General features: G+C 31.2%; 1 protein-coding gene across 1 annotated transcript; it reads right to left on the reverse strand.

The window, feature by feature from the left end:
- Positions 1–10,746: 10,746 nt before the first annotated feature.
- On the reverse strand, positions 10,747–13,787 carry LOC106772761. Its single transcript, XM_014659343.2, has 3 exons — positions 13,501–13,787; positions 13,027–13,421; positions 10,747–12,083 (listed from the first exon to the last, which is right to left on the reverse strand). The coding sequence occupies exons 1-3, from the start codon at positions 13,564–13,566 to the stop codon at positions 10,931–10,933; spliced, it is 1,614 nt and encodes a 537-aa protein (XP_014514829.1). The 5' UTR covers positions 13,567–13,787; the 3' UTR covers positions 10,747–10,930.
- Between the last annotated feature and the right edge of the window lie 10,551 nt (positions 13,788–24,338).

Below are 24,338 nucleotides of genomic sequence, written 5' to 3' on the forward strand. Positions count from 1 at the left end.
ATTAATATATTATTAGCCAATATGACTAAAGGGATTCCAAGTTATGTTGCTTTTTTTGCATATAGCGACATGAAAACAACTTAGCATGTGTTGTTGTAAAGGAATATTGTTCCCTGCAAACTCAGATCTCAATAAAACCTATCACTTTTTTCCCCTTTCTAACTGGCAATCAAATTCGATTCCCCATGTCTCGCAAAAAACAACACTCATTCCTCTTTTTACTTCTTAACACTATTATTCTTTTCACCTTTTCATTAACTTTTTTTTTTCCCATTTTTTATTGTGAAATAAAAAAGGTTTAAATCCTTTTTTGTCTCTAAGTTAAGTTTTGATGTTCAGTTTAGTCTCCGTTTTTAAAAATGTCAATCTTTAGTCTTTATGATATGAAAAATGTATCAAATCAGTTCTATTTGTTAACAAATCACAAGTTTTTCATCAAGTGATTTGTTGTTCATAACATCTCCCGTTAACAAATCACAAAATATTGGATACCTAGGTATGAAAACTTGTGATTTATTGTTCATTAAGTGATGTCATGAAAACTGATTTAATACATTTTTTATATCATAGAGACTAAAGATTGACGTTTTTAAAAGTGGAGACTAAACTGAGCATCAAAACTTAACTTAGACAGAAAAAAATTTAAACCAATGGTAATAGTTTATGGGATATTTTCATACTACAAATTATGCAAAGAGGATATATATATTATCCATGCTTATCTGGGAAGAAAAGAAAGCACATGACTTAACCTCTTTTCAGTGTTCCCTTCATTCAAACATCACCTCTTCAAAAATAACCTCTTCTGTTTCCGCCTCTTCACATATTAATATATAATTCTGGATAATCACATTTATTCTTTCTAATTCGGTCTATTATATGTTCTAGAATTTCTCTAACTTCTAAACTCTTCTCAATCATTAATATCTTCAACACCATTTTTACAGGGGAGTTAGGTTAAAGCTTATTGTAGGCAACCCACATAAAGTATTAACAAAAAAATGGGGAAATTTTACATTCTTTGGAGGATAAAACAAAACCTACGATTATTTTTTCTTTTCTTTTCATTATCAAACAGTTTCAATCTAAATTAAATCTATCTTTACTTTTCTTTTCTATTTTGAGAAAAGGAGAGACCAAAACCAAAAGATTTAAAAATGTTACGGTTAATATTGCATCTATTATTTGTGTAAAGGGAATTTTATTCAATCGTTCAATTACAAAATGAATGACATATATGATATGACGAGTTTTGCAGTACTTTTATTAGAAAAAGTGATTTTTTTGAATGTGAGTATTGCTTTTACATTTTGCCGGCATATAAATACTAAACTCTATATTTATAAAAGTATAGGTTATATATCAACTTTACAAATATATAAGCTTAATTTAAATTAAATTTATTTTAAAGATAAATTTCGTTCTCCTGTAAATATTTATGAAAAATTATGGATAAAAAATCTATAGAACATTTTCTTAAATTAAAAATTAAATTTTAAATTTAACTAATCTTACAAAATTAATTTATAAAATAAAATTAATACCTACTTATATATTTTAAATTCATTTTATCTTCAACTAATATAAAACTTCTCGTAACTTTACTACCAATAAACCATTTTTATTTATTGAGAGATCGGTTCCATCTCTAGAACATTTTTTTATCCTTACCACCTCTACAATTACTATTCCTCATATAATTTAATTTGGTTTAATATTTATTTTGGTTCTATTTTTTTTAGGTTTAGTTCAAAATGATTCTACTTTTAAAAAAAGTTCAGTAAGATCCCATAATTTGTTAAAAAATGTTCAATACAGTCCTTTTCGCTAAGGGTGTAAATGCCACCGTGGTCATAACCAAGTGAGGTGTGAAGTTTGACGAATATGTGACGCACTGAAAAAGAATCTGTTTCTTCCACTTGGAGTATACACTCTCACTACAATCTCACTAGCATTACCATCCTCTTTCACCATTTTTTCTTCAACCATCGTAACATTTCCCTCCTCGCTTGAATCACATACCTTCCTACAGCTGCCATTTCCATTTACCAACAACACCCCAAAGGAAGTTTCCATGGATCGGACGACATCGGAAGCAGCATAACCTCGCTAGGCGCCGAACTTGGACCTCCGTGATCAGATCTGACGGTGACCTATTCCTAATTTGGGAGGAGGACCGGTGCACAGGGAAATATATGTTTTCTTCACTTTGTGTTCGGTAAAGGCCTTGACGAGTACGTATGTGAACATCTTCCAGTTGAGATATTATACCCATCACCCGTTTTCTACCTGGTTGCCCAACCAAAGATTGAATAGGAGATATCTGATGCAGGAAAACATAAAATCATATATTAATTCTCTTAAAAAAAAACTTGGATGTGAGCATTTTCAGGTTCTTTCAATACCAAATAAACTTTCATTGTCATGTTTTGTCACTTATAGTGTTGCCCATGCCATTGAATAAATAAAATCATTAAATTACCTTACACGAATCTTAATAGTTATTAATATTATACCACCAACTTGACAGTTGTTTCATTGCTTACTCTTTTCTAAACCCAGGTTACTAGGAAGACATGATAATATTTAACTTTAAATAAGAAATTTTAGTTCTCAGGTTCAACTAATATTAGACATTTTTTATATTGAAATAGGATAAAACTTCATTGTTCTCCAAACTGGAGAGGAAGAAAAATATATAGTTATTAGATGAAATGAAATGCATTCAATTTCACTTGATTGTGTTATTTCTCATGTTATTTCACAGTAGTGTTTTTCGTTGCTTTAGTTTCTCATTACCTGATTACCAAGGTTTGAATTTCACCAGAAATATGCAACAGGTATGGACCATTCTGGATCTGCACCACCTTAATATTTGTAGCGGCTTCTATTGGCACATTTGTGACATACATAACTCACAAATTGAAACATCAGGAATGGAACTATGACATAAATGTGGTGACTTGGTCTGCTGGCTTGTTTTATGGTTATGCCATCTTTGTTCCTCTTTGTTTGTATCTAATTCTCAAATACTTCTCTATACCTTCTAGCCTTATCCAACTACTTTGCTTTATGGACATTCCCTGTTTGCTTTATGGATTGATTGATCAACATCAATGAAGTGTAAATAAAGAGAGTTTTTGTTGTTTTTAATTTACTCACAACAACGACGACAACTTAGCGACGACACGACGGTGGCGGTGGCGCGACTAAGGTGTGGTAGAGGCACAGCGGTGGCGCAAGAAATGTGCTTACTTCCCTCTCCTTTGGGTTTTAGGAGTTATTGGTTGTTGTTTTATTTTCTTCAAATTGGGATTTAGGGTTACTTGATAGTGTAACGTTCGTCACGTATTTATCATATTTCACACCTCAATTAAGTATGGCCATGGTGACATGGCCATGGTGACATTTGTGTAGTTAGATTTCTAACACGTCGGTAAAAAGGATTGGGTTGAACATTTTTTAACCAATTATAAGATCTTATTGAACTTTTTTAAAAGATATATTCATTTTAAACCAAACCCAAAAAAAATGAGATCAAAATAGGTATTAAACCATTTAATTTCGTACTACATAAAAAAATACGTGATATAGGTTATATTTGATGACATTAAAATCATGAACTTAGACATGATTATCTGCTCTGGAGCTAGTAAGAACATAGGTTTTCAAATTTCGAAAGGAAAAGAAAAAAAAAGAGACTAAACACAGTATCTCATGTAGATGCCTTCTGAGCAGAGAATACTAGTATATATATAGCAATTAAAGAAATAGTACCTCGTGAGTTGCACCTTTTCTTTCGGCACAAGTATTATATATGCTTTCAATGCGAATATTAAAGTATAATTGAAATAAAAAAACCATATAGAGTTAATTATCACAAAATATAATGCAGTCAGAGAAGTAGTTCATCACTACCTACTAAAGCTTATCGACTATATGATTTATACTTTTGCACAAATAGTACTATTTTATTGAATGGATCATGAGCGAAAGAGATATGCAATATAAGTTTTTTTTTTTCTACATCTTAATTCACACAAAAATGTTAAATAAAAAGGAATTTTTTTATAGCCTTTATTCAAATATCAGCTCAGTAGTAGTTGTGTAATGCCCATCTAAGACCACTACTTATCATTATAAGCCCTTAATTATTTTTGGATTATGAAGTATTAACCAAAATTTCGACTTCAATTGTTATCTTATGCATCATAATCTTATTTTCAATCGTTTTAATTCTTAATATCAATACGAATTATTGTGATTATTAAATCTGTTTTAAAAACACGTATCCACTATATATATAAAAGAATACCAAAAATAATAAGACATCATATTAAAATATCCGTATAAGAAAAGAAATGGAATAATTTCACTCACTTGTTTGTTTAATTTGTTTTTGCGTGGGTTAGGAGTAAATCTAACAAAATAAGTTAGAGTCTGTTTAGAATGAACTTTTCTATAAAGACTTGGATCAAACAGATTGTTTTACAAAAATCTAACCGAACAGTTTATTTTCTTTTAGTTGGAAGATTAATGTCAAACAATAAGAGCATGATGAGTAAAATAGATTTATTAAAATGTAAAATGTTTATTTCAACTAGCATATCAAGCATTGTGGAAAATTTGTTCCTCACGATGAGGCTCCAATTTTGGTTCTGATTTCTGTGGCATATCTGGCTATATTTGCTTGTCTTTTTCTGCATTGGAGTAACGTGTACAAGCTGACCCATGGTTTTCCATAAACAAGAGTTGCTTAATTAAGATACAGAATCTTAGTTATATCTGAAAACATAATCAAATCCAATCATGGCACACAGAGTTTCGCTACCATACATTTACTTAAATGTAAAACTTGCTTACCGAGCAGTTTGAGAAAGAAGATATTTACACGCAGTTGCATTGAGCGTGAGATTGGGCTACAATTTGACCTGGTCAGTTGTCACGTTTGTTGGCATTAACTGAGTGAGTCATTTTATCAAATATTTGGTGTGGGTGTCTTAAAAATCAGGAAATGCAAATGTGAACAATATAACTTAAAACTTTTTTCTGGCAACAGTTGGATCCTTCCTCGAAGGTGGAAGGAAGGTCAGAGAAGACAGTGTAATAATGCATCTCTTACACAGAAGAAGAAATACAGAAGCTTTTGCGTGTATGAGCGAGCACGCTTGAGAGAAAGTTTACTGGTACGGAAGAGATGGGTAAAAGAGTTGTGATGGTAAAAGTTGAATTGACGTTTCCTCTCTAATCCTTTGTTTTCTTGTATTGAGTGCAGATTAGACCTTTTTCATGTTTGGTTCGTTGTATACGAATGCAAAACTTATTAGAAAAACTGACCACTTTTTCCTTTCTGCACCACTTCATCATGCCCTTCTACAGTTCACTCCACTATTCGATGCTTTCCAATTGCTCAAAACAGCTACACATTATCCTCAATCAACCAATGCTAGATGCTCACGTCATCAGACCATGTAATGTGCTTTAATTTTTAAAATTTATTATCAAAAATTACTTTATAATATTTATGCTCATTTATATTTTATGATTTTTATTTTATTTTTAATTCATAGATGTGAAGTGAGAATTTCAATATTAATATCTTATAATAAATTCATATTCATTAAAAATAACTAAATGTTTGGATTAAGGAGTTCAAATAGTCACAAAAGATACCTCACGTTAAAATTAATAAATATTCGATAGTTATAATAGTTGATATATAATAAATATAATCATATTTTTCTTTATTTAAACATGTATTTAAAATTTTCAAAGTGGACTGAAAATTAATGTCCAGTCAGAGCTTAATGGTTACAAATCTTGTTTCTTGTTAAGCTAATTAATATTAATGTTAATATGGTGATAACCGACCCTTCAGTTAATTAATAATTATATGGTCCATCATATCGATATGATCGTACGTCTATACAATAAATAATGTTTAATTTATTAATAACTTTTATTATTACTTCTTAGTTTAATTTAATGTATCATTTTAAAGTTAAATATATTTTTAATTATTGAATTTTGATGCAAAATTAATATTTATTTCTCTCTTAAATCTTGTTACTTTTAAGTTTCTAAATTTTAAAAATGGATATAATCATTTTAATACAATCATATTAATTTTTTCTTGTGTCAAACATATTTTATATTAGTAATGGAATTATTTATAATATTTGACTCATTCTTATTTTAATATCAGTTGAAAAACATGTTTACACGTAAAAATATTAACTTAATTGAGTTGAAAAAACATTCTCTTTCATTTTTAAAATTTGGAAAAGATGTATTAAAATTAAGTTTCAAACTTTAATTAATCTCAATTTTACATCCAAATTCATATTTAATTTTTCATTTTATTAATTTCAATTGCTTGTTTTTCTAACTAATTAATTAATGTGGTAGCTGTTTTTCAGTTTTCACGGGAGAAGCAATAAGTTTACATTATAGTACTTATATTCATTGATTGTAAAAAATATAAAATCGTAAAAACAATTAATGAGACTATATAAAAGTACTCAAAAAGAGCACTGTCAAAAAGGGTAAATATATTTTGAAGAGTCTTTGCCGAGGTTGGAATTAGATTCTCCAACGGATACGTGCATATTGTTTCTGGTTCTAGATAAAGGAAACATGATAGAATACGAAATTTGAAATAAAACAAAAAATAAGAAAAATATATAAATAATAAAATGTTTAATCATTTTAGTGGTATCTGTTTTTTTAAATATCGGTTCTTTAATTATTATTTTTTATTTTAATTGAGTTTTTAATTTTAAAAATTCAAGTAATGCGTTTCTATAGTTAAATTAACTAAATAACGTTAAAAAATAATGACTACACATTTTAGATTTTTAAAATGATGTGACTTAATTAAAGTTTCTAACGTGTAAAAAAATAGTAAAGATTGATTTATACAATGTAAAGCTCAACTTACATAGTAAAAAGTTGAACCGGTGGAGAGCTCAGCCTGAATAGTGAGAATGTCGAATTACACAATGAGGAAGTCGATATGCATAGTGAGAAGGTCAGTGTTCATAGTGAGAAGTTCGACTTGCACACTTGGGAGCTCGATTTGCATAGCAGGGAGGTCGCCAATTTTGGCCTGCATAGTTGGGAGGTCGACCTGTACAATAGGGATATCAGCCTACACAATAGCAAGTTCATCCTGTACAATGAGGAGATCAACCTTCCTATTATGTACATCAAGTTCCCCACTTTGCAGAATGGTGTTGCAGATTGAGCTCACCACTCTGCAAGTTGAGCTCCCACTTTGTTGGTTGAGCTCCCCACTATGCTGGTTGTCCTCCCACTTTGAAAATCGACCCTCTCACTTTGCTATAGACAATATGCTTCTACATCACATACTTTTTTTAAGTCATGTTATTTTAAAAATCACACCAGCGTGTTTAGTATTATTTTTTAATGTCTTTCAATCAATTTAACTACAAAAGTCATATTGATTCAATTATATAAAATTAAATACCTAATTAAAATAAAAAAAATTTGAGTGACCTATAAATTTCAACAAAAATAGGGAACCATGGAATGGTTAAACCATAATAATAAAATAACTTTTGCACAGTAAGACACGGACGACCACCTATAACACTCTATAACAGATAGGTCGAACAACCAACAAGGGGCATGAAGCGACACCAATACCACCAATAGACAAAGCCGAACAACCAGAGTCCGGAGTAGTCGGCCACGACCCATGAACAAGTTTTCATGTAAGTAATTAAGGTAAACAATGATTAGAGATGATTGGGTTGTGATTGGACCTATGTTAAGGTTTCACTAATCTCAAACCCATGACGAAAACTATAAATACAAGTCCAAGATAAGAGGTAGGTGATTTACTGTGCATTTATTACTTATATTTAGTTATCGTATAGATAGTCACTAACTTAAGTATCAAATAATCTTTGATAGATACACTTGCGAATAGGAAAGTGAAAATAAAAAGTATGAGCCATTACTAGATGAAATTCCAAAAAAAAAATTATATAGATATTGAAAATGACTCGATCTTATTTCCGAATCAAGTTTTATTATTAATAAGAAAGCATTATTTTGTTAAACAATGAATCTTATTTATATTATATCAAACTTTTTGTTTTTGGTAATCCCTTATTTCTTAAATGTCAAAGAAGACGGTATCCTGGTTATAGTGCACAGGAAAGTTGAAAAATATGTTTGCTTTGCAAAATGTTTTTAGAGTTGTAAATTTATTCCTCACTATTTATAATTATTATAAGATGCCATAATTTAATAACAAAATTGTTTTCTAATTTAGTGTGAAATTCATTGTTAAATATAATAAGAAAGTACTCTCATTAAATTTAATCCAGAACCAAGACTCTTATATAATAAAAAATTGTATATAAAATTAATATGTAATATTATGTTAAATATATACATTAAATATTATATTTATAATAAAAAATATAAATTAAGTCAAAAATATAAATAAATAATAATAATAAATTAATCAAAGATAAAAGGTAAAAATAATATATTTAACAAAAGTCACTAAAAAATAGAAAAATGTAGTTATATTTAAAAAAAATATTTATTTGTTTTTTAACGAAGAAAATCAAATGGAACAAGAGAGAATACAAATTATTCATCGTCACCTAAAAGGTCTTCTTTTAATCCTTAGAATTATTTTTCGATCAAATACTTTATTTAGAAGTCAACATAAATCCTTCGAACACTGTTTTCATAACAGTTAAAGACATACCTTTTTAATCGTATCCTTTTGACAATACTTTTCAATGATTAAAATTTATTAAAAATTAGCATCAACACACAATGTTATTTAATGACTTTTTTTTTTCTCACTATATTTTTTATATAAATGTTATACCAATAATAGGAAAAAATCTAAAAGACAAAAAGTATACTAGGAAGCATATTTATAATGCATATAAAATTACGAAATACACATACACTATTAAGATGTTTCTCGGTGATAAGCCGATGAGATTATTTACCGTCTTCGTCAGTGTTTGGGTGTCACATGTCCACGAATCACACCATGAAGTTCTTATGGATTAGACTATCGAAAAGTAAATACATTTGTTGATATAAGTAGTCAAATCAATTCTTTTAAGCTATCCTTCAAACCTCATACCTATACAGTCTCATTCTGGTATATGTTCGATTCTTCCATGTATCTCTTCCACTTGAAGCCTACCAAAAACCATTTCCTTTTTATATCTCTTGCCCGACGATTATTCTCCACCTTCGTCAATGTCCGTATGTCACTAATAGTATAGATAGAGAAAAAGAAATAGAAAAGAAAATAACAAAGAAGAAAAACAGATCAAAAGTAAAAATAGAGGAAGTTGTTTTGCTAGAACAGAAATAACAAAAGTGAAAATTAACTATTTTGATGATTTATTTTATTATTAAAAAACATTTATTTAATACTGTGATTAGAGAAAAAAACTAATAAAGATTCCCATGTACCTTCGTACTCAATAATGAAAAAGAAAAGTTCCTATTGTCCTTTGTATTTGAGTAATTCGAGAGGAATCGCGAGTCTCTTCGTGGACCCCACTGTTAATTTAATTTCACATGTATCCTCTTTAAATTTACCCTCTTCTCTACCTTACTTTCTCTCTTTATTATTTAAGGATCAAAAATAAATTTATATAAGTAGTAATGAATAAATTTGAAAGAAAAGAAAATTAAAGATAAAATTGTTTGAATTAAGCAAAATTTGCTTTCTTTCTAAATTTTATAAACATATAACTGAATTGACAGATAGATTTGGAAGAGTGAGAATAAGTGGATATAGGAGAAAAAAAGATATGAAGATAGAGCTTTTTAGATTAAAACATAATAATAAAAAATGAAAAAAAAAATATTTATCAAAATTTGTGATGAATTGATATCAATAATAAAAACAATTATTGCATTTATTTAATATAAAATATAAAATAAAATAGTTATAATAAAATAATAATAACAACAAAATACATTTATAAATATTTAAATACGATTTATTATGGTTGAATAAGAATTATTAAATATTTTATTATATTTTATTTACTTTTAATTGATTATTTATAACAGAATATAAGTTTTTTAAAATAAAATTTCAGATTAAATATATAATTTATTTTTAATTTTTAGTAAAAATTGAAATTAATTTTCCAAACTTTTTTCTAACTTAAAATGTATGAAATTTTACCTAATTTAGTTTCTAACTTAAAAAATGTATGAATTTTATTCTATTAGGTTTTGTTAATTGAGATTTATACCTTTGATATATACATTTATACATTTCAATATCTGGTGCTGTGAAGCACATTTAAAATTAAAAAATTGATAAAAAAAAACTAAATCCAACCACAAAAGCAAGAAAAACTAGTTCAGTGAAAAATTAAGGGATAAAGATAATATTTACCCCAAAAAATTTAATATTAAATTTATACAAAAACGTGAAATTCTGCCTTGTTATATGCAAAAACATCGCGTTTCCGTGTTGCCGTCGCTGAAACAAACTCAGCCTAAAAGAACTCTGTAATATTGTTCCAAAAGTGAATGTCAAGTCAACACATTTGCATCCAGTAAATTTTAAAAAAATCAAATTTACGGTAAACATTAAAAAAATATTAGTAAATTCGCTTTTGAAGGATTAAATATTTCCGCTACGGAGAAGTTTTAAGTAAATTGTTTAAAGTACTTGCTCATTGCAATAATGCAAAACACATTTTAATAGGTAGGAAGTTTTAAATGATTTAGTTTTGCGGCAGCACTAGACTTCCAAATTAATAGTACTTTGTACAACTAATAAATGAAACATAAAAGTAATAATATAGAATAAAACAGAAAAATGTGACAAAATTTTCCAACTTATCCATCTGTACAAGAAGCGACGAAGCAGAGATTCTTGGATTTTTTTTTTCTTCAATCAGCAGCTCAACGCCTCGTACTTGACCGGAATGGAACGGTTGAATCCCGTTTGCGAGAGCAAGTTTCCAACCACCGCAAGATCGCGGCAAAAGACTCCCTGAAAAACCGCGGGATTGGCGGTGGAAGGAGACGAAACAGTGCACTTTTTGTTTTCCAATTTCTCGACTTTGGCCTGAGCTTCCATAACCTTTTTCTTCCTTTGCTTCTCAGCAGCCTCCTCGTCCATTATGGCACCCATCACGTTGGTGTAACCCTTCTGGAGCAGCCGGTAGAGCAAGAGCGACGACATTCTCGCCCTCTCCTTAACAGAATCGAGGTCCCGTTCGTCCGCCAGCTCGCACCGCTCGATGAAGCACATTGCCTTGTCGGGCTTGTGTTTCAGAGACAGAAGCAAATGCGCTCTCTGTAACTCCGAACGACCACAGCCGCGCCGCAAGCCAATGAGACCATGGTAGTCCACGTTGGAGGTATCTCCCGAAGCTACCCTCTGTTTCAGTTCCTGGATCTTCGTGGTGAGGGCGCAGAGTTTCCCAGGAATTTCTCTGGCGCGAACGTTTTGGCGCTTCCAGGCAGGACCTGCGAGTTTGCGGTCGCGCAAGATGGTGTTGTAGAGGAGTTTGAGATGTTCGAGGTCATGGAGTGAATCTGGGAAGCAACGAATGGATTCCAGAAGAGAGGCTCGAGTTTCCAGAGCTTGGATGCAGGTGGGGTCCAAGGCGAGGGTTCTGTTGCAATCGGCAATAGAATCGGCGATTCGGCCGGCGGACCGGTGAGCGGAGGCCCTGTGCATGTAGCACTCGGCGAGGAAGGCCTGCGGGGCACCGCGTCGCCCGTCCACGATTTTGGAGAAGTGGCGTATGGCTTCGGAGTGGAGGCCGGCTTCCAGGGCAGCGAGCGCGGCGGCACGGCGCCGGAGGAGGAGCTTTATGTGGGCGAGGAGTTGGGTCACTGCTTCAGACTCCGGAAGTGGGACCCGGGGTGGGCTTGAGTCGCCGGAGAAGAGGGGGTTCGAGAGGGAGAAGCTATCGTCGGACCAGCACACGCTCTCGCGGCGGAACGCGGCGGAGGCGAGGCGTTTCCCCGTTTGGAGAAGAACCATCGCGTCTTCCATTAGGCCTAGGTGGCAGCATGCTTTCCCCAGAACCAAGTATCTGTTACAAAAAATAGAATAGAAAAAAGATAAAATGAATTTCCATTTCCAAGTTTCTCAACTATTTTATAATTACTGAACACATCAATTATATATACAAAATTATAATAGAAAATATATTCTTACAAACAATTAGAGTAAAAAGTTATTTTACCATCATTTCCTCAATCCTTTTTCCATCATTTATTTATTTAACGTTATAGAGGACTAATAAGAGTTTTTTCTAGCACATTCTTTGTATTTGTAAAGACTTTTTCATAAAAACTGGCAAACGGTAAAACAAACATTTTCAAAATAGTTATTCGGAAATAAAAGGTAAGCATCCATCGTTTATTGTGAAAAATTTAAAAAAATATGTGCTGTCTGGGTTCCAAAACAACCTAGTTTTAATTATTTTACAGAGGTACAAAGACAAAAAAAAACCAAGTAATGAATGAGAAAACAAAATGAAAACATTTAATTAACATTTGAAGAATTGAAGTTACAGTGAGTTACTTTAGTTTCTAAAGAGAAAGTCCCGGAGAGTTGAAATGTAACAGGACTTAAACGCAAAGATTTTAATAATATTATATTAGTATTTTGGGGTTTCCCCATTGTTACGGTGCATTCAATTGAATCGGGGTTTTAAAAGTAGGAGTTAGGAAACATTTCATTATGGCAGGCCAGCTGGCAGGAGCATTTACTCAGACCCCATCCCCGTATGACATCTACTCCTAACTCCCATCTCATACAAAACTCAGCTCCAATACAAAAAAACCTCCATTTTAATTTTCTGTTTAAATACTGTCAAAACAATTAATTCTTAATAAAAAATAATTAAAATCCAAGCGCAGTGACAGACTGGAAAACCAATGCAAGAGGGGCATACTAAATACTACAATAATGGTAAATGACGTAGTATTTAATCTAATATATTTAAAAGAAATAAAAAAGACGAGAAATACCTCCAATACCCTTCCTTGTCGCAACTTTTACACAGCCCTGCCATAACCTTCTTCTTCAAGTCAGAGACAGAGAAGCACTTGAAGCTCTGATCCGAGCCCGAGGTATCAGAGGAGAGGAGCTTCGCGCCCTCCCTAGAAAGTTGTTGTGAAGAACTATCCGAAGAAACCGACTCATCGTTCGCCATTTTCAGGCTCGGGATGTAGTCTTGAAGCATATCCGCTACCTCTTTGAACCTCCGCAGACAGAGCAGACACCTCGCTCGCAGCTCGAGCGCTTCGTCGAGCCGCGGATAGATCGCCAGAGCCGCGTCGAGAAGGTTGAGCGCCGAAGCGATCTCGCTCTGTTCCTGCGTGGCCATCAGAGTGCGAGCGTCTCTGATGTATTTCTCAACAACCTACAGTAACAGGCGCGTGTTTAGGATCGACGGAGGGAAAAGTGATTTGTGAATTAAAATGGCGGTGGAAGATTCTTACCTTGCGGTTGGTGAGCCACCAGTGCTTTTTTTCTGTTGCATTGAGATAGGGAGTGGTCACGGCCATTGATGGTGTTGTGGCAGAGGATTCGACCCTGGACCGTCAAAATATCAAACACCCTCTGCTTTGGTCCCTTTTCTTTCTTCTCCCACCTGTTAAGGTAGGAGTGTTATCGCTCTCTCTCTCACCGCACTTATAATAAAAGGAAGAGAAATATATAAAGGAGAAGGAAGAAGAGAGTTTGAGATAGAAAACGGGGGCAATGGACTAGTGACGCACAAACTAGGGATTCTAGATTCTATCAACCTTCTTCACTTCTTTTACCTTATTTTTCTATCTTATTACATTATTTAATATAATAATTACTTTTTTTTAGATCTATCATTTAAACAAAAGTGTGAATTTCAATCTGTGAACGAAAATAAACAACTGTATTTCTTTCTGGCTTTTTAAATTTTATTTAACTTTATATACTAACGTCACAGCCTTACAGGTGTAAACACATAATAGTTTCAAATATTAATTAAATATATATGATAACTATACATTTTCGTTGATTAAAATAATGTTTCACTCTATATAAATATATAAAAGTGTAAGTCGAGAGCTAACACCTTGCAAAAAAAAATGCCTTGAAAGAGATATTGACAACTTTGACCTTTGTGAAAGAGCTTTCATCCTTTAACATCATAGCTGGCAACACACACAGATTTAGATTCTCTCACATTACCAATATTGGGACCTCGTTCCAGCTTTATGACTTGCATTTTATTTTTTCTTAATAAAAAATTATCTTGTTAACTGGTATTTTCAGGATAGTGCGAATAAATATTTAATTAGAAAAACACGATAAATATATAATTACAGTTTTTAATAAAAAATTATTAACTCTTGAATGAGTGTGGATTGAGAATGTTGGGATATTCACGGTGAAGCATTAAATAAAATAAATTCTCCCAAAATGTAAGCAGAGGGAAACAATTTACAACATTTCCCAGAGAAGTTTGGTTTTCATTAATTTCTTATCACCTAAAAAGTCTGGTTCTTTGATAAACTGTTTTTTTTCCAACCTCTTTTGTCTAACCCTGCTCATTAACTCGAATAACTCAACATGGGTTGATAATTCAAGAGAAAAGTAGATAAATAGTATCTTGGCATGTGATTTTCGAGTTTGATTAGTGAAATGAGCATTAGTTTGCAATTTTTCATGGTCATGGAGTTTTAGATAAGAAACTTGGTCTGTTAACAATTTCACTTTGACACGAAGGACTACTTTAATTTCCTTTTCGCATTGGTGATTATGTTCATTCTGCAACTTTTCAATTTGCCGTAATCACCGAGAAAGAGAGTTCTGTCATGTTTTCACAGATGGATAGATATTTTAAGATGGATTTGCATTTTTCATTTCAATGAAAGTTTGTACTTTTAATTATGAGCCAAGATTTTTTGTAAAATTCGGGTCAACACATAACAACTAATATTTATTCGCCTCAGACGTGTCTTAAATGTTATAAATAAATAGTATAATCATATTTTATACTGTTATTTAATTATCTCGTTTTGGCGATTTATATTTTTATAATAATAATTTAAAATCATATTAAATATATTTTTATTAGTAGTAATGTATTTTAACCTGAGAATATATGATTATTAAACTCTTACGGTTAGATTATAGTTTAATTTTAATTGGTTTGAAAATGATATTAAATATAAAGTAATTTACTTTTATATTTTGTGTGAATAAATTATTTTATGCTATTTTTATGTTTAACAGTTAATACTTTGCGTTTTACGTAATCAAACAAATAAATCTCATTATTTTGAATAAAATCAAAACTAAAAACCAGTGGATAGTTTTTACTATGTTGTAAAGTACATTACATTTACATTCCTAAGCTTACGGCGGGAACTTTTATATAATTATTAGATAATTTATACATATTATTAAAGTTTATAGTCTATTTTAATGTATTGACTTTTGATAAATCATATTTTGTGTTATTAAAGGTTGTATTGACTCATTTTGATTATAGTTTTTTTTTTTTTTTAATGTGTATAACATGGAATCATCTGAAAAAAAGTATGAAAATAATCAAGAAAAGAAGATGCTTCAAAGAGCTTTGAGCACTTTATACGAGAAACACAGTTGGGCTGATATTTAACGTAGTTATAACAATGAAACAAAACACGATAATGTCGCATTAAACACACTGGTGTATTGTTTTGAAGGATTATGCTAAAAAAGTTGAGTAAGTTTAAGCTATATTCCTTAGTACGACTTGCTAAACCTAAAAGGGTATCAATTTTAGAGGGAAAAACGTTCTTCTGCTTCTAACATGTCTCTGGTGAGAGGATCAACATCACATTAAACCTAAACACACTAAGTTTAAATTACGCTTTTCTATTTATAATAAAAACTTAAATCTGGGACATCAAGTTTAGCATGATCATGCTTAAGCAAAAATTAATGGGAAGAACGACCTGTGCCAAACAGTGATCAATATTTTTAGTTACTTTATGAGGAAAAATTATTTACCCAGCAAAACTTAACTTGGTATCAAGAAGAAGCAAAGGTGTAATTGAAGTGACAACCTAAGACTTTCCATATGACATTGTTGAGATTTTTAAGAGTAGAATTTAAATGCTTCAGAAATTTGAAGTGTATATGTGTTTTTTTTTTTCTTCTGAAAGCACATTTTATACGCAAGAAATATGGCAGATAGCATTGCTTGTGAGGGAAAAGAGTGGCTTGTATCGTAAGCCACGGGAATCATGCTTTTTCTTTGAAGAGGGTTTGCTTTTTATTTCACCCATATGATATTATTAATGAATGCACGTGAATGGGGATAACTAGCCAGATGGGTTTGTCTTAAAGGCTTCTCTAACTTCTGCATTTCCTTCCCTCGCAACCCCGTTATAAAATTCTACACTTCCCGTCATACTTCCATGCCCCCCGTTTGCCACGTCATCCTCTCATCCCAGCCTGTCTCCACGTGGCATTCCAACGTTTCGGCCCCACAACCCAAGCTCCCTTCTCCGTTCCATGTGTCTGGATAAGCATAAGCCTCGGTTCTTGGACTCTACCCTTTTGTTTTTCTGTTTCATTCTTTCATTTTTGTCCACTCTTATTATTCTTTTCTTTTTTCTTTTTACTTTTTTGTATTATTAATGTAATATCATTGTTGCTTTTATTTTCCAGACGTTATTATTGTTTCATTTTGGCATATTTTATATGATTGCATGATCAATTATTATTTGAGTCTTGCACAGCAGTCCAATACATTAAAAAAATGTGTTGTTTTTCTTTTCTTCCTCTGATGATAGAGTTTCTTTCCAGCAAATTATTTAAATTGTCAACAAAAATGGAAAACTTAACTGACCAATACTGTAAAACATCAACGATAACAGACGAAAAAAAGAGAGAATAATTTAATCTAAAAATTATATTGAATTTATTCAGTACTTGGGTATTGGGTTGCCAATAGACGTGCTTGTAAACCTACGCAATCCAACAAAAAATAACTATTAAAAAATTGAAAATCAAATACTATTTTTTTTTTCAGAATGTATACACTGTATTATATAATATTATCGGTTAATTTCAACAACATTGTGAAGTCAAAAAAAATCATGAGAACCTCAAACCTTTAAAAAATCATCTAAATTTTCCGTATAATTTAGTTTTTATTTATTTAAACTGTTTCTTAATTTTTATCAAGGTGATATTAGTTAATTATTTTAATAATTTAATACTACTTATTATATTTTAACTTATTCAATATTTAAAATAATTCACTGATGAAATATTTAGGAAAGTTAATATTCTTTATCAACTAATCTGTATTAATTAAATAATTATAATTTAATGTCAGCAAATTTAAATACATTACGGGGAAAGAGTTGTTACTTTGGGAATTTGTTTAGACAAGCAACGGCTACAGAAGTGAGATGTGCCACATTTCAACTTCAATAATATAGTTTGATTTAATTTCTTTATAGTATTTTAAGCATAAGAGCGATGAAATTTGAAAGGGTCGTCATCTCTTGTTTTCGTATCACATGCCACATTTTGTAGTATGATGACGAGGTTGCATAAGGAAAGAGAAATTTTTAAATCACATGAAAACTAATTTAACGATGATCGATCACATCTTTCATTGACAAATAATGGAGCTTTCTCTCGAGCAAAAGTCGACCCTGAAAGGATTATTTAAAAAGAAATCAAGAAAGATGAAGTGGGCATTTTAATTTGCGGATTAGAAAAACGTTAATTAACATAATAATTGGGTTTTGGGTTTGACTGAAACAATTAGTGGTAATATTTTTATTTGTGAGACGTAGAAAGATATGATTTTTCCAAGTAAAGAGGTGAAGAGACATTGGTATAGGTTATCTTGGGACCATTGGAAAACTGGGTCTACAATACATAGACATTAGACATAGTTGTTACTCTGCTGTATTACAACAGCTAAGGAGATCCAGGTAGGAATTGGGGTCCATGATTGGGATGAGTATGACATGTTGTGTTTTATTGGTGGAGATTATGAATGGCATGGGATTGGAGGTCCACTTATTTTATGTCATACCCACTCTGAAAAATTGAATTTTTATTTTGATTTTCCCTAAGACGAGGTAGAGTGGGGGTGTTTGTAACTTTTTTTGAATGGGTTTGTTAGTTGGAGTAGTTTTGTTTGTTTTGAGTGACAATGACAATGACAATAGGTCCTAGAATTCATTCATTCATTCATTCGGAGAATCAATAGTAAAACTAACAATATAAAGTAGTCATTTAAGATTAGTTTTGCTTGTTGTATGACACATGGTTGTGAAATGACAAGTTTTACAAGATGGCCTCATGTTGTACCGATTGCAGGGTCTATGTCTGTTTGATTGGTGGAACCATTATTGGTGTGTTTCCTTTCCTTTACTTTTGGATCTAACCTTTTTCGTTTTCATTCTCCACCTATTATTGCCAATTATCGTTTTTATCCACACACAACTCAATAGGTAAGGTCCATGGTTCTTCCGCTGCAACTGCATCATGTCTCGATACCTACAAATTCCATTGCGATTGCTGCCTCTTTCTTTTCCACCATGCATATCATATCATATGCTTGTAAGTGTTGTTGACTCAATATGCCACCAGTGCCCACTATAAAAACAACCTTGGACAAAATGTTTTTTACATTACCCTTTCATTATTCTATTAATTGCTAGATAAGAAAATGTAGATCGGAAAGACAATATATATTATAGACAACAAAAAGGCTGGTACAAGAACCGATAGTTTGCATCTATTTCTTTTACTTTTTCATTATTTCTATTGCAGAGAAACTCTACACTGTTGGCCTATTTTTATTTTATTATTATTATATAAAAGATATGCCTATTTATGTTAAGTTCTTGCCTTCTAAACATGTTGTCATGATAAATCCCCCAAAATGTTGATTGTCTTTCTCACGTTCTAAACACGATGTTATAATGACCGAAAGATTAGAAGGTTAAGTAATGAACAAATTTTAGATCAAGAGTTTGTTAGGTGGTAAGTGCAAGCGATTATATATTATTCAACCAAATACTTTAAACTTTTAAAATAAATAGTATTTGTATTCATAATAAAAATGAAAGGTAATATTTTTATAGATGCTTTTGATGAGATTTTGAACATGAATTCGTAGAAAGCGACGAGATTTTAAAGGTGATTTTGATTGTTTTTATTGTTTGAAAAATGCATCTTCGATGTTGAGAGGAGGAAAAATCACTTATAAAAGATTTTTTGACGTTCAAGTTAGTAAGAGAATTAAAATTTTTGTAAATATCATGTGTTTTCGTGTTTATCAAATTGATATTCCTTGGAGAATATTAGATACATTTATAGAATTAACTTTAGTCGTGAACTTATGTTCATATTAGAATAATATGTACGTGATACATATACTAACATTGTAATAAATAGTAATAGAATAACCAACATATGAAACTACCAAGACTTAGTTATAATATGTGAATATGATCCAAATAGGCGTAGGTTTGAACTACTCTAATGAAGGGTTTAAAGGGCTTTACTATGCTTTTTAATATGCCTATTAGGCAGGGTAAAAACAAAAGTCTCCCTAGTCTCGGGAGTTTGGTTTGGTGTATGAGATCATATCAAACATTTAGTGAGACTAGGGCCTACTTGTGTAGTTTCTAAATGGATTGACCATTCAATCGAGCAAGTATATGACAGGGCCCTTTGGTAATGTTTACAAGTGGAATGGCCTCGAGGTTGAGCTCCTTAAGTAGCTAATCCAGCCAAGCTTTTTGAATAGTTTGGCTATTCGATCGAGTTCAAGTAGTGATTAATCTAGTCGAGCTCTTTAAGCAATTCATTTAGCCAAGTTTTTAAATAATTCAACTTCGAGGCCAAGCTCTTTTAGTGGATAGATTTTAAATAATCTAGCCATTTGGTCGAGCTCCTTCAGTGGCTAATCCAGAAGGAACAAAACGAATAACTAAGCATAAAAAATCTCAAGTAATGTTATGGAAATAGAGTTTTTATTTTTATTTTATACATGTTATTTTTGTGCCGTCTTAGGCATTTTATCCTCGTGTTTATCTATTCTTGAGTCTTGTCTTATGATGACCTCGATTGACTTTCTGTTTTGTAGTGAGGCTTTCTCCACACTAGGTGTACTTTCTACACCGTTCCTTCTTGGATCTGAGTATTATAACGCTAAGTCATTCCAGATTATATTATTCAAGCAATTACTTTTAACTTTCAAAATAAATATTATTTCCATTCATAGAAAGAAAGTTCAAAATTCAAATGAGGTAATGATTTCAGATTTTGCCAAAATAAAATGAAAGGGAATAATTTTATAGATGTTCTTACTTAGGATCTTGAGCGTGAACTTATGAATAGGTGCCAAGATCCTAATGGTGGTTTCAATTTATCTCGTTCTTTGAAAAAGACTTCCTTATTATTGAGAGGAGATCCATTGCTATTGAGAGAGAGGAGATCTGTATGCAAAAGACTCTTCAATGTTAAGTCCATAAAAAATTTAGAATCTTTCTTAATATCACATGTATCAGTATCTATCACGTTGGTATTTCTTAAAAAGTACTAGTTATATTTATATATTCAACACGGACCGCGAACCTATGATTTTATTGAAATAATACTTACCCTACACATATAATAATAATAATATAATAAATAGTAACAAAAATAACTAAAATACCAAAGAATCAAAATTTAATTATAATATATTTAATATGATCTAAATAAACATAAATTTAGACTATTCTATAATAAAGAGGTTGGAAAGAATTTATTAAAATGTACTTTTTAAAATACCTCTTGAACTAAATAAAAACAACAGACAATAAAACTAAAACTTACTTGTAACACAATTTATCTTCTTAGTGTTGAATTTTACCGTACATATTTGGATAGCCCTTTGCACAAGATATTCCATTTTACCAAATAAAGAAAGATAGGGGAGTTTTCTTTTCTTTTTTAACTAAAATAGCATTTACTCGTTAGAGACTAAAACCTATTTAAAAATTATGTTAACGTATGTAATCATAGAAAACAAATTCCAAAATTGTTGACCTACAATTAAATTTGTTTTCAAAATTTATATGTTCAAAACATCCAATCAAATTAGTGAATCCAATTTGTGTTTTCATATAGTTTAATTTTATTTATTTTTAAACTTATATATCTTTTAAATGTTTATCGATCTTTATAAGTTTCATAATTTGATTACGAAGTGAATTTCCATTCCATTAATAAAATGAAAATTTAGATTTGTATGCCTTTTAGTTATTCGCACCCACTTTTATTCTTAATCCTATAATTGTATTACATGGAAATTAAATATAATATATATCACCTACCTTGCTAAAGAAAATGAAATTATATAACTGATGGTTAATACTATCAAATATATTTTCCATCAATAAATATTGGCTGTAATTGTGTATTTATGCTAATGGGAACCATTTATGTTAATGATAGGTATAAATAATGCGGCCGAATTATATACCTAACTTCACTTCATTATAATTTTAAGAAACACTGATTGTTGGTTCAAGGAGGACAGATTTGATTTATGTGTATGGCCACGGAACATTCTTTTGAATTAGACCATAGTTTTATGCTGAACTACTTAATTATTGCTTTGTTACACCAGAAAAACGGCCCAATAGCTGAAATCCAATGACTATTCTAGAATCTAATATTTCTATTTTTTCAAAATCCTATTTTTTTTTGAGATACTGCTTGATGTGTATGAGGAGGGAAGCGACCGGTCGGGGCACAGACGATTACAGATCGAGCGGTTGAGATTGGAGAAGTGTGAATAAACGGTTGAATAGTGATGAAATGTAGAAAGTAATATTAAAAAACAATTAATGATTTTAATCGACGAATATTACGAAAAAGAAAACAAAGATATAATATTTATGAACCGTTAATATCAATTATTGAGTCTAATATCTATAAATACAGATTTAACAATTAAGTAACATATTTTTAGTCTGACTACATTCACTTTGATCTCCTTCTGTCCAAATGTTCAGTCTCGGATCCTATAACAGAAATACACTATTGTTCATGAATTCAACATTATGGAAATTCTACAAGTAGAGAAGGTTTTTTTTTATTTATTAAAATTAAGGTTAAATATATGTTTTAGTCCTCATATTTGTTCCTCATTTTTAATTAGGTTTGCATGTTTTTTCTTAATCCCAAAGAGAGCTTAATTGTCTCAAATTTACAAATATTAAGATACAATTGAGACAGAAAAACACGAGGACCTTATTGAGAATGAAGAACAAAATATGACAACTAAAACATATATTTAACCTAAAATTAAACATTTTTTAGAAATGAAAATGAGGGAAACTTAGGATTCCGACTTATTCCAGGGTGGTCCTTTATTGCTTATCCTTGCATAATAATAAGATCCTTTATATATAAATATAATGATGGCAATGCTGGTAATTGCGAATTTAAATATAATGATTAAAGAAATAAGTTGGAGATTAAAGATAAAGAATTCATGGGAAACGCTTTCCTTTCTGAAAGACATGTTTGTGCATAGGGAGGCAAAGTGTGACGCACATCACAAAAGATTCTCAGATAAGGTTTTTCCTCTAAAAACTATTTTTATTACTTCAAAAAGCTACTTCTTTAGTATTCTATAATCTAGTTTTATAATGAAAATGTATTTTGATTTTTGATTAAAGTTTAAGAAGCAAGTGAAGGCATTTAATTTTTTTGCCTCGTATTCCTCTGATAGTTATCCATTTGGTTATCTTTCCAAGGGCTTTCTGCAAAATCTGAGGGAACTTCTGTGGGAAGCACGTGTCTTGTGGATGAAATTTCACGTGGAGATGGTGACCCATGTGTGGATATATACATATTGGTATGCATGTGTAGCTTAAATTTCAATGAATTTATGGGCAACAAGGCCAGCTTAATAGGGGTGTGATTTCATCACTCTTCTGCTTACCTCAAAACCTTTCAACCAATAATGCATCATACTCACCAAATTCAAATTCAAATTTTCAGACACACATCATATGCTTCTGCTCATTTTTTCTTTATTCTTTATCTCTCTCACTAATCATTTACTCTTTTTTAAATGCAAGCATTATGTCTATTAATTCTCTGAATCTGTCAGCTAAACATTATATTAAACTTGATCCGGCTGTTAACTCACAAACCATGATGAATATAAAACAATCCCTCATGCTAAGGTTTTTAAAGGATTCACTCAGCTCATCAATCAATAATATCAAACCACACTGAAAATTATGGCTAACCACTCCCACAACATTAATTGGAAATCACAATAATGAGTGTGTAATTTTATAAGAATCAAACTATTCAACTTAAAATGTGTTTGCAGAATATATAGCATTAACGAAGGATTTCTGATATATGAATGAATGGTGTGAAAGTGTTGACGTTTGACAATTCTTGGGGCTGGTCCTGATGATGGGTTATTCAGGAAATAAATTAAACATTTTCTGGTAACATAAATTTAACGAAACCTTGTGGGCTCTGTTTTGTGTGTGATAAAAGGCTTTTTAACGAGGACCACTGAATTCAACATCAAAAGCAAGTACCAAACACATCTTATTGCTCTTTCCTCTTCCAGAGATTGGTACTTAACATATGTGATGGAGCTCTCCCCAATAATTGGAAACATTTTAAGAAATACAAGTGAAAAACCTTTTCTTTTTTCTCTCCTATTATGTAATAAGTCAGGCTTTGCTAAAGTTTGTCCTTTGAATAATGACTAGTTGGAAAAAGAAAGCTCTTGTGTTCTATTCTCTTCTTCTGCTCACCAATTGCTTTGATGGAGCTTTAAGCATAATTGTTAAAGTAGAAACTTGAATTCAAAGTCAAGCATCGTTTTAGTAGTTTTTATTCTACTGCATGGGTATGATATTTAGAAGGTATTTTGAAGAGTGAAAGTCCTTGATTCCGGCTGAATAATACAAATGAAAGCGTGGAATCTGTGACTCCATAACATAACATAACATGGGAACTTGAATTAAATGCTTTACTGTGTTGTATTGGCTTGTTATAAGCTGTACGTCAACATCAAGGCCATTTCCATATTTTTATTGGCTCTTTTTGGCCTACACATGCCAGCTTCTGTCATCAATTTGGATCATTATTGGTTTACATGTCACATGATTGCCTTAATAGTTTTTCTCGCTCTTTAAAATCTAAATCACTTTTTGTTTTCGATATAAGATGGGAGCATCACTTTTTAATCTACCAACCCAACTTCCATTCTGCTTCTTCTTTCCTTATTTGGAAAACTACTACT

The sequence above is a fragment of the Vigna radiata genome, chromosome 8, assembly GCF_000741045.1.
Source record: "Vigna radiata var. radiata cultivar VC1973A chromosome 8, Vradiata_ver6, whole genome shotgun sequence".
Classification (NCBI taxonomy): domain Eukaryota; kingdom Viridiplantae; phylum Streptophyta; class Magnoliopsida; order Fabales; family Fabaceae; genus Vigna; species Vigna radiata.